An 11,923-nucleotide genomic window follows, 5' to 3' on the forward strand; every position below is an offset into this window, starting at 1 on the left:
AGCTCATAAATCTTTCAGGTTTTATAAAATTAGTTGATAAGTTAGGTATCAGTGCAAATCACTGACATCTACGCAGACATGAGATCAAAATTTTACCAAACCTACAACTTTTTTATTTAATACGTTGTGATAATTTGAGTTTGTAACTGGATTCTTACACATTGCCCCTTCATATAAACAAGAAAACCCTAATTTTTTTCCACGTTGACATGTTAAGACTCGAACAAGACGATATCGACCATAAACGGGTAGATGGGATTAATGGAGTATGTAGTTAAGATATGGTCTGAATGATTTGGCTTAAAAGAGAGTAGATGAGATGATGAAGGTGTAGGTTAGTGAATGCGATTAGATATACCATGGACAAAAAGCAACTCTAAGCCATTCACATTAATTGAGTCTATATGTATGCACCATTAAATGGTTGTGATATTGTGGACAAATGACTTAAATGCAAAAGGGCCCGACACCCCATGAACCATACATACATATATATATATATATATACACTTGTATGTATGTATAGGTAGAGAGAGAGGAGAGAGAGAGAGAGAGAGAGAGAGAGAGAGAGAGAGAGGGACAAAACATAAGAAATGTGGGTAGTCTCAATTGTAGATTTCTAGTTGTAGTATTAGAGAAGAAAGAAATAGGAAAGGTCTTGTCAAGAAGACAACACACCTTCATTCACTACCCCTCAGAATATTATTCAAGTACACCGTACTACAAACACCACAAATATTTCATAAATAAACCTCTTTTTTAATTACCTAGCTTTATATATTTATATATATATATATATATATATATATATATATATGGATCTAATCAAATAAGAACTAATTAGTTTGTGGTAACCGTGAGTTTCAATCTTAATCACAAATCAATAGATAAATTAGAAAATTTATAATTTTGGTAATTTTGAATTAAAATTTTAATGCAAAGACATTTTAGGTATTTTAAGACTCTCTTCTCTTCTCTCTTCGTCCCCCGTCCTCCGGTGATACCACAGTGGTATCACAATGCATCTTATATATGTTTGGGTATCACACTGAGGTCGTTTGTGTGGTCGATCGGAAATGTAACACAGTGATATCACAATGTATCTCATATGTGCTTGGGTATCACACTGTGCCTTTTTTTTTAACCGAGTCAATAATTTTAGGTATCACAGGGGGGACAAAAAGAAGAGAGACGAAAGAAAATAGCTAAAATATCCTTGCATTAAAATTTTAATTTAAAATTACCAAAATTATACATACTGATTTATCTATTGATTTGTGGTTGAGATTGAATCTCACGGTTACCACAAACTAATCAGTTCTCCCTTGAATGGACATATATATATATATATATATATATATATCTTAGTATATGATTTGATCTGATTTTGATATAAATAAATGAATATATAACAAATTCAGATTAAATTGTCAATTAATAAAAAAATCAAGATTTTGGATCTGATAAAAATCATGGGTTATGTTTTGAAAGATAGAAACTTTTTTTATGGTATAAGAAATGATCGTTTTGCATGAACTCCATTCCCCATAGATTAAAAGAAAATAAGGGTAACTACAAGGGTGGTGTGTGATTGGTTTGAACTTGACTCTAAAAGTCAAAAGTACCAGAAGGTCTTAAGTTCAAATCCAATGAGAAATAAAAATCCCTTTTGTGGCTACGGAGGTTCAAATGCGGTGACTCCGGGCTATCTGCAAAGCAGATGATCGTTCTGGGATTAGTCGGCTCGCATAGCGGGTTAGATATCCAAGTTAATAAAAAAGAAAAAAGAAAAAGAAAACAAGGGTGTTACTATTATACCAAGGGCTAAAAATCTGTTTATTTCATTGCTCTTTAAATTGTATAATGTTCTGATGATGCTTTGACACATTTGTAAAAATCAATAACCAATAAAAAAAATAGAAATTTATGAATTAAAAAAGGAGATACAATTTTTTAAAGTTGATCTTAGAGGGTGTTTAGGATTGCTTATTTGAAACAACTTATATTTTTCTACAAAAGTCTTTATCAACTTATTATAAGTTATAATGATTTAACTTTTCCAAAAACTCCTTATTACCGGTTTGACACCGCTATACGTTGTTTATCAAAACACTCAAAAATACTTATTACTAATGTCATACTGGAGTAAGTCAATAAATTATTTTATAAGCAATCCCAAACACCCCTTAATTAAAAAATAAAGGAAAATGGGGCAGCAGAATGTTTACATATTGATTATGATAAAAGATTATTTAATCTAAAATTTTAAATTAAATTTATTCATAATCTGATAACAATGTTTAATATTTTAAAAATATTCTCAACGAAAACAAAATACATATTTTTTAATGAAAACAACTTCATATGGTATTACTAGATATTACTAACACTACTAGAAAGCTGAGCATTTTCATTGAAAAATACTAGCAGATTTCATGTGGATACACTACTAGAAAACCAGGTATCAGCGACGAACATCAGCGAGGGAACTTTCCCCTCGCAGATCAGCGAGGGATTAGCGAAGAAAATACCAAAAATATATTCCCTCGCTGATCTGCGAGGGAATTTTTATATTTTCCCTATTTTCTCATTTTTATGTGTTATATGTACATATTTTTATGTGTTGATGTCGTTCGTATGCCTGTACATGTGTTGTGTGTGTGTGTGTGTATATATATATATATGTTGTGGTTGTTAACCGTGATATGTTCATGTGTTATAAGTATATATACCTCGCTGATTAGTCGCTGAAATTATTCCTCGCAGATCCGTCGCTGAAAGTGTCCCTCGCAAATCCGTCGCTGATAGCATTACCTACGACTATTTGACCGACGGAGTATCAGCGACGGATTGCCCTTTCAGCGAGGGATTTGCGAGGGATTTTTCCCTCGCTGATACTCTGCATTTTTGTAGTGATATGACCATCAGAAAAGGTGACCAGTTTGGTAGTGTAACGAAAACCAGACTTATTGAAAACAAAAACTTACATTTCTTTTAGAACAAAACAATATATTTAGTTTTATTCTGACCAATTTATTTGTTTCTCACATTTATACCAGTGTCATTAATACTTTTGTATCATAGAGATCATTTTCAGTTACAACAAAATTTCTTGAAGTGTCATATCAGCTCAATGAATTTATTTGTAACTACCTTATAGAGAAAAGTTCCACTACGAACCAAAATTGATCATGAATCCGGAATTTGACCACAAAACGTCACGTGTCTTTCTTCAGGACGAATATTCATCATGAATAACACATTCATGAATAATATGGAAATGTCATTCATGAAGAATATGGACGTGTTATTCACCATGAATCGCACATTCATAAAGAATATGTAACAACATTCATGATGAATAACATGTTCATATTCATGTTTGAATATATCACATGTCGCGCTATAAACGGTTCCAGATTCCTAAATCCTATATCAGCATTTTTGAAGTGCTTTATCATCTTTAAAACTATATTTAATCAATTATAACTTAAAAAGTTCTAATTACATGTTTGGATGCACAATTGGTGCACATAAATGAAAAAAAGCATGGACTTAGGGGCCATTTACTAAACACTTACTTGATAAGTGCATAACGGATAAATTTCCTTATCTGATGAACATGAGAAGGGTCAAGAATCTTACATGTTAAGAGCAATAAAAAAGATAGAGTCTTACTCGGTAAGTAAGGATGACGACTCTTACCCAGTAACTTGTTGTGTTCGATATGTTTTTGATGTACTAAAATCTTATGTATTAAAATAAATTATAATGTTGAATCCTATCGGTAAACACTTACCGGGTAAGCATTTAGGTACACGGTCCTTTAGAGAAATAAAATCTATTTACCTAATATTTGTATTCTAGCCGGTTATTTTTAATAAGCACAGTGGTACTGATTAAAAACACACGCTTAAATAGTGAAATGATAGATTTCAAAATAGAATGCTACTATTTCGATAGGTACGATCTGAAATTCGAAATTCTGAAATTCCAATAAAAGACATTTTATTTCACAAAAAGATTTACACTTATATGATAACTAATGGACTAATTGTATGAAAAATAACGTACTCTAACTTGATTCCTATTATGGGTAACGTACTTTCAAAACTTTCATTTTGGTACATAAGATATAAAGTTTAAACATTTAAGTACCTAAGTAACCGGTTGAAGCATTAACGTTTACCATGCTGATGTGGTATCCAACTCAGTATTAAGATATCTATGCTGATATCACTCGCCACATCAACATTGGTAACCGGTTACCATGTTGATGTGATATCCAACTCAATATTAAGATATTTATGTTGATATATCACTCGCCACATCAACATTGGTAACTGGTTAATGCTTCAATCGGTTACTCGAGTACTTAAATGTGTAAAACTCCACATCTTAGATATCAAAATGAATGTTTTGAAAGTGCGTTATTTAAAATAAGAATCAAGTTAAAATATATTATTATTATTATTATTATTATTATTATTATGTAATTTGACTATAACTAATCCAACAAATAGAAAAACATTTAATAAAAAATAAAAAATAAATTTATATTTCAAGAAACAAGTTAGCTGCAAAGAGGAAAAATAGGGTAGGATCAAATAGAAGTAGTAGGCTCACTTTCTCCGCGTTTCCTTCGGCTCGGCTTCTGGGGGATCTTCTTCTTCTTCTCTCTCTTCAGTCGCCTTCTCTCCATAGTAGTAATTCTGTTGACACCATCTTTATATGCTGCTTCGAAAACCTGTTTTTACCCTAAAAACCCGTAGAGATGAAAAGCCTAAAGATTGCCTCAAGATTTTGGAATCATCTTTTACCCTTTTTACATCATTATCTGTAGCTGCTCTAATTGCTACTCAATTTCACCATACACATTTCTACCATTTTTTGAGCTTTATTAATTTGTTTTCTTGAAAACCCTAAAAAAAACCCATTAATTATCTGCCTTTATTCACCAAGAAAGGAACACACACACACACACCCAACACACACAGACACACTTGAAAGAACACAACAGTAGGGAGTCTTGATTGAGTCATGTAGAGAGAGAGGGACAGGGTGACAGTAGAGTGAACAGGTAGCTACTAGACGTTTTGTAAGATTAGTCCCTTCTGTCTCTTGAGTTTTAGAGGAAAAAGTAGGATATAAGCTGACCCAAGAACACTCAAAAGCCTTTTGTAACTTTCTTTTTTGTCTTTTTGGTCAATTAGCAAAGAGATTTCAGCTCCTCCCTTTTCCTACAATTCATCTCTCACTTCCCACTGTTTCACTTTAACCAAGAAATCAAGAGAGAGAGAGAGAGAGGTTTGACTGAAGAGATCGAGGCCATCATCACAACCTTCCTTTCTTGCTGCTAACTCCCAGGAAGAGAGTATAGAATTCAGGTTGCAATTTTACCTTCACTGTGCGTACATAATGTATACCCAACGAATTCGTAAAAAACCCTTAATTTTTTGGTGTATTTTTAGATTGGAATTACAGAAAACATATATAAAGTTGTATATTATTATTTAATTTGCAAAAAAGTTATCAATGATTGTTATCCCAAGAAGCATTACAAATCTAACCCCTCAAAACCCTCGTCTTGAAAGAACCACTTCTCCTTCCCTTTCACGAGATCCAATCTTCTTAGCTTTCTCTTCATGAATCCCACTTCTGAATACCCTCTTCCCATTTTCTTATTTTTTTTCTGCACGAGTTAACTCAGCTTATTATTAAAGATAACTCGCTCGTCAAGATCTACGAATTATTTATTGGTGAGGGAAGATATATAGTACGTCTTGAAAATCATTCAAGAAATCTGTAGTGATTCAGGGTTCTTATATATAATTATGAAGAGTATGTTGTTGTCTTTGAGAAGAGATCAGATCTGGCTTCTGTAATCTACTTGCAAGTAATTGAATCAAGAATTCATGGGTTCCTTAATTTCTTGTTGAAATGATATTACGTGAAATACCAGATTCAGCAAGCTTTTTAGTTTGTTGTTGTTGTTGCTGTCTGTGTTTAGATGAAACAAGTTTCTATATGTTCTTACTTCTACAACCCATCTTTCATTGATTTACTGGTATTTTGATTCTTATATGTTTAGCAGTTGGATTTGCAGAACATTAAGACGAAAATTGCTGCAAGAATTATTGGAAACAAAGATGGCGTCATCTTCAACTTCGCCATGTGCAGCCTGCAAGTTTTTGAGGCGAAAATGCCAACCAGAATGCGTTTTTGCACCTTACTTTCCACCTGACCAACCTCAAAAATTCGCCAATGTCCACAAAGTATTTGGAGCCAGCAATGTCACCAAGCTTCTGAACGAACTGCACCCTCACCAACGTGAAGACGCCGTGAACTCACTTGCTTATGAAGCCGACATGCGTCTCCGTGATCCAGTCTACGGTTGCGTTGGTGTCATCTCCCTTCTCCAGCACCAGCTCCGCCAGCTCCAGATGGATCTTTCTTATGCAAAATCTGAGCTTTCTAAGTACCAAAGTCACAATCTCAACGGTAGTGCCACTCAAGGACTTATAGCTGCCGCAGCAGCGGCGGCGGCAGCAACCCACCACCACCACCATCATCAAACCCTAGGAAACAACTTGATTGGTTGTTGTGGCGGTGGAGTCGTCAGTCGAGACCATTTGTACCACCACCATTCACCGTTCTTCCCAACCAGAGATCAACAAACGGCTGCCATCAGAGCCTTTGATGTCAACAGTAGTTACGATGGCACCACCGGCGGTGGTGCTGGTGTTCTTGCTATGAATGCTTCCACCGGCTGTATTGGCCAACACCCACAATTCCAGCAACCTAGAGCTGCCGGAAACGATGATCGGCCGACACCAATCGATCCATCTTAGGGTCTCAACCAACTCAGGTAATAATCCATAAATATTATCTGTAGTTCCTTTTTTTTTTTTTTTTTCTTTTTCTTTCTGAATTCGATTATTCCATCACTGTAATGAATTGAAACTACATTTCACTCCCTCTAATTGGGATGCTATCATAATTTTCATTCATACCACAAACTTCATAAGTAATCATACCATCAGTTACGTTTTGCTGATCATCGATCTTTCTTGAAATTAAATTTCTCAACCATCATTTTCTGCAAAAATGATCATCAATGGAGATCAGGAGATGGGGACAATGTACGGTGTAGTAGGTTTCTTTTCCTTTGCTTTAATTCACAACTTCAAACATGTTTAGCAAACAAATGCCACATATTTTTCGTTGGTTTCCCCAATACCAACTGATATTTCTTGTGATGAAAACTAGGTGTAATCATTACATCTGTGCTCTATTTCTTGTTTTTACAGAAATAGGATACAAAATCTCTAATTTCTGCTTACTTTTAAACCCCTTTTTTCATCAAACTTACCACAAAATCACATGTCATCATTAACATTTTATCTCTCTCTCTATATATATATATATATTCCTAATAGTTTTAAACAAATGACCTAAAATAAAATATCAGTAATTATTTACATTTAATTAGAATTAAAAATTATGTAATTATACGAGTATAAATATATAATTGATAACTTATTATATACGTGAGACGAATTTTGTTTGGTTTGGTTTTTTGGATGGTGGTTTTATAAACGTACTGATCTTCGTTGTTGTTTAACCCTAATTTTCTAACATGTAGTTTTCAAGGATATTACAAATTACCAAATATATCGAAAGTGTATGTGAAAATTATTAGAGCTTGTAGGAGAGTGGTTATATATAGTTTTCGAAAGCTCTTTTATAATTCATACTCAAGAAGGAAAAGAAAGAACATGCATATCTGAGTAGAAACAACAAAACCCTAGGATGTGTTGCAAAACTATGGTTTATATAGTTCTGTAAATTTGATTTTTTTTATTAACCTGGATATTCAACCCGTTATATGAGCCAACTAATTTCAGGACGACCACCTGCTTTGTAGATAGTCTGGAGTCACCGCATTTGAACCTCCGTGGCCACAAGAGGATCTTTATTCCTCATTGGATTTAAACCTGTGACCTTCTGGTATAAATTTGATTTTGATTATAACACGACATAATAGTCTCCTTAATTGGAAGAACACGTCTAAGTATCCCTTTTAGCTACTTAGCTTTAGTTAATCGGGTTGTTGTTTGTGAATCTGTTGTGTATTCTCTTTGGACTTATTAACAAAGTTTATACTAGTCGTTGCAACTATATATACAACACTAAAACAACCCTAAAAAGTCATTATTTTCTTTTGGATAGAGATGAATAGTAATTACTAAAGTGTAAGAGAAGATTAGGTTTAGTAAGCTTTTCAAAGTCAAGTTAAGTAATTTGTTGTTTGCATACCAAAATTAGGCGTTGATGGTAAACGATAAGACGAGGGTTTCATGTTGACATTTTCATCCAGTACTTTCAACGAAATAAAAAAAGATTGTGTTTCATTTTGATTAATGAATCAAGGTTTTGCCGTCACAATTGCTTTTAATGTTCTCACTATAAACCCTTTTTCCATGAACAAATTTCTACTGACAATCAGTTCTCAAGGTTTGTGTTGCTGGTATATGTTCTTTTAATGTCTCTGATTACATATTATTGTTGATTAGAACGATGAAAGTATATGTTGAAACTGGCAGTGCATTAACTAATGAAAGAATTGCTTCGGTCATGGATATTGGATATCATGTCTTTATACAAGTATTTTTCAACGTTAAAGAACACATATACCTGACAAATCAGAGATGTAAATGGTACGCAAATTGTTGTATGAATGCTACAAGTAATTCTCATACAGATGAAAATGTATAAAATCAAGGGACTTGAAATCATAGCAACCGTTACATGACGGAGGAGCAATTTACTTTGATTTTGCCTAACATAGTACTTGATATCGAGTTGGCTAGTTGCAAAGTACGTACATAACTTACATGTCATAACAAATATAGCAACTTACAGGTTCCGATTTAAACATGCTTTTTAGACGTCATATCACTCTTGATTGTGCACAATGCATGCACCATCCCGACAAGTGAGCTCTTTCTTACCCGCTTCTCTTCATAACTTGGCGAGGCAAACCCCTACCCGTTCTTATTGTATCAAGGCACATAGCATGATATATAAGATTTCCATTATCTTGCTTTTGTGGCATCGTTTTGATAGATTCTATATATCAATTTGCTTTTTAAATCGATGTTCAAGAGGTCATCATTATGCAAAACACCTAAATAATTCACATAACGTAAACATATATACATCGCATTTGCATCTAACATCACTCAAACAATATATACATAACATAATTTGTAAAACGATATTGTATGCATTTTTATAGTCCTTTTGTGCTATAATCATTCTATCCCTAATTGCCAACGTAAAATAATAAAACAAAAAAAAAATGCCGATGGTAATTGTGGGGATCCCCGTTCCTCGATGTGGATGGGGATGAAGTAGGAAGCTTATTCTCCAATGGAGATGTGGACATAAACATAGATTAGTGGGGATTAGGGTCCATTATCTTCAACCCATTGCCTTTTTTAAATGGTTAAGAGCTTTTTTTATTTGATTAAACTGGATATCCAACCTGCTATGCGAGCCGACTAATCCTAAAACGACTATCTGCTTTGCAGATAGCCCGGAGTCACCGCATAGTTAAGAGCTCTTTCTTACATGAACAAACAATATCTAAAAATCTTTTATGAAAAGCTTATATAGGTTGGTGTCCTCTATGCAGTTGGGCCTTTTAGTCCAATTAACACTAACCATATGAATCAAAATCTACTCCTCTTACCTACATAGTAGCAGTGTTCAAAACGCCATGGTATGATATGGTATCAGACGCGTATTTGTTGTTACGAAATGGTTTATAGCATTTTTGTAAGTCGTGGTTCACGTCATGGCGTCTTGAGGCATGCCACGTCGTGCGTTATTTGTAACACGTGATTTTTTTCAAAAAAAAAAATATTTCTTAATTTTTATATTTTGTTTTTTTACACTTTTAACTTTAAATTTTACATTTTTATAGATCTTACTAATCACATCATCCACAGTTTCACAAATTCATAAATGTTACAGACTCACGGTTAAAGTGAAGTTATAAAATTACCTTTTTAAGTCTATTTTATGTATTTAATTAAAAACCTATTTTCATAATAATAATCTATATAATTTTTCTTCTTCTAATATGAATATACATTTTTTAATATTATTATTTGATTAATTAGATAATATATAGAAAACATATATCTATATATAATTATATAGAGATCTAATCAAATGAGAATTGCATAGTTTGTGATAACCGTGAAATTCAATGTGAATTACTCGTTTGAGATATTTAAGTATATTTCTTAAATAAACTAAAAAAGCAATATAATAATTTTATATTTTTGACAACCAATCAAAATATTTAATTAATTTTTGTTGGAAGGAAATATTTAATTAAAATTAGTTACCTAGTATATTAATTACCTAATATATATCGTATTTTAAAGATGTTTGTGTATCAAAGTGTATCATAGTGATAATGTTCACAATGTTTCACATGTACCACAATGTATTTTCGTTGTTTTATTAAGTATATCTTAGTGTGCATTTTCGTTTGCTTTACAAAAGGTATCACACAATGCATCTTGTATGTATATCTGAGTATCATAGTGAATATCGTTTGTATGTATTTTTCAACGATGTCTTCTTAGATATCATAATATGTATCTTGTGTTTAAATAAGGTTCATCCGAATAAGATTTGTCGGGGAGAGGAGAGATAAAAGGGGATATTTATAAAATCCTTAAAAGTCCCTTAATTAATATTTTAAGTTAAAATACCAAAATATTAATTGATTAATTTAATCTTTGATTTGTGGTTAAGATTTGAACTCATGATTATCATAAACGATCAAGTTCTTCCTTGAATGACCCCCTGATTCTATATATGACATACATATTTGCCGCCTTATGTCACGCCTTAAAAAACGTTGCGCCTTTATCGTGATGTGTAAGGCTTGAGACCTGATATCGCCGTTATGTCATGTTTTACTTCTTTTTGAACCTTGCATGGTAGTAAAGCATTATATATAAATTAATAATATATTCAAAATCTTTCAATTTTTTTGATATTCATACTTTACCTTTTTTTGTAAACAATGGAAGGTTTTTGAAAACTCATATTGCTTTTTTTTTTTTTTTTCTATATGAATGGATTATCTTTTAGAAAAACCCTTAGTACATTTATCTCCAATTTATAAAAAAATATATAAATTACTTTAAGCATAAGTATTTTTTATTTAAAGGAATTATATTAAAAATAAGTATTTTTTATTTAATTTGATACTTTTATATTAATAAGAAAATGAAAAGAGATCTATCATTAAATAAGATTTTTCAATAACCAATATTATAAAGAAAAAATATGTAAATATAGATTTTTTTTTTTTTTTGACTAATTTAAAGAACCTAAGAAGATTGAAGGGGTAATTTGAAACTTTGTTTAAAAAAATGACCTACTTTCCTTTTTTAAATAATTAGATTATAATTTTCTTTTAAATTAAATTATTCAAAATATAAACAATATTTTATTTAAATAAATTATTAAAAAACACAAGAATTTCATAATCTTTAATTTTCTCTCTCTCTCTCTCTCTCTCTCTCACTCACACACACACACACACACACACATATATATATATAGGTGGAGGTTCAAACGAGAACCCCTGTGATTTACAAGAATACGAGAACAACCCAATAAAATCAAACTTTTTTAATTAATAAATTAACTTTTATTATATATAAATAATTTAATAAGGACAATAATGTAATTAAGTAATTTTTATAATTTTTATTTTATTTTAATTAACCATAATTATCTTTTCACGTTCCACATTTTACTCTTGGTAGTTATCTTCTTCTTCTTCTCGCTAACATCTTTTCTTCATATCACACCTCTATCACATAAGTAT

At 31.9% G+C, this 11,923-nt stretch overlaps 1 protein-coding gene across 1 annotated transcript; it reads left to right on the plus strand.

Annotated features, from left to right (window-relative positions):
* The first annotated feature begins 6,149 nt into the window (after nt 1–6,149).
* On the plus strand, nt 6,150–6,851 carry LOC112510224 (protein ASYMMETRIC LEAVES 2-like). The gene has a single exon (XM_025115562.1). The coding sequence runs from the start codon at nt 6,150–6,152 to the stop codon at nt 6,849–6,851; it is 702 nt and encodes a 233-aa protein (XP_024971330.1).
* Nucleotides 6,852–11,923: the final 5,072 nt, after the last annotated feature.

Source organism: Cynara cardunculus, assembly GCF_001531365.2.
Source record: "Cynara cardunculus var. scolymus isolate 2C chromosome LG 3, CcrdV1, whole genome shotgun sequence".
Taxonomy (NCBI): domain Eukaryota; kingdom Viridiplantae; phylum Streptophyta; class Magnoliopsida; order Asterales; family Asteraceae; genus Cynara; species Cynara cardunculus.

Excerpts from the sequence above, each read along its gene's own strand:
- LOC112510224 (XM_025115562.1), top strand. The coding sequence starts at position 6,150 with ATGGCGTCATCTTCAACTTCGCCATGTGCAGCCTGCAAGTTTTTGAGG.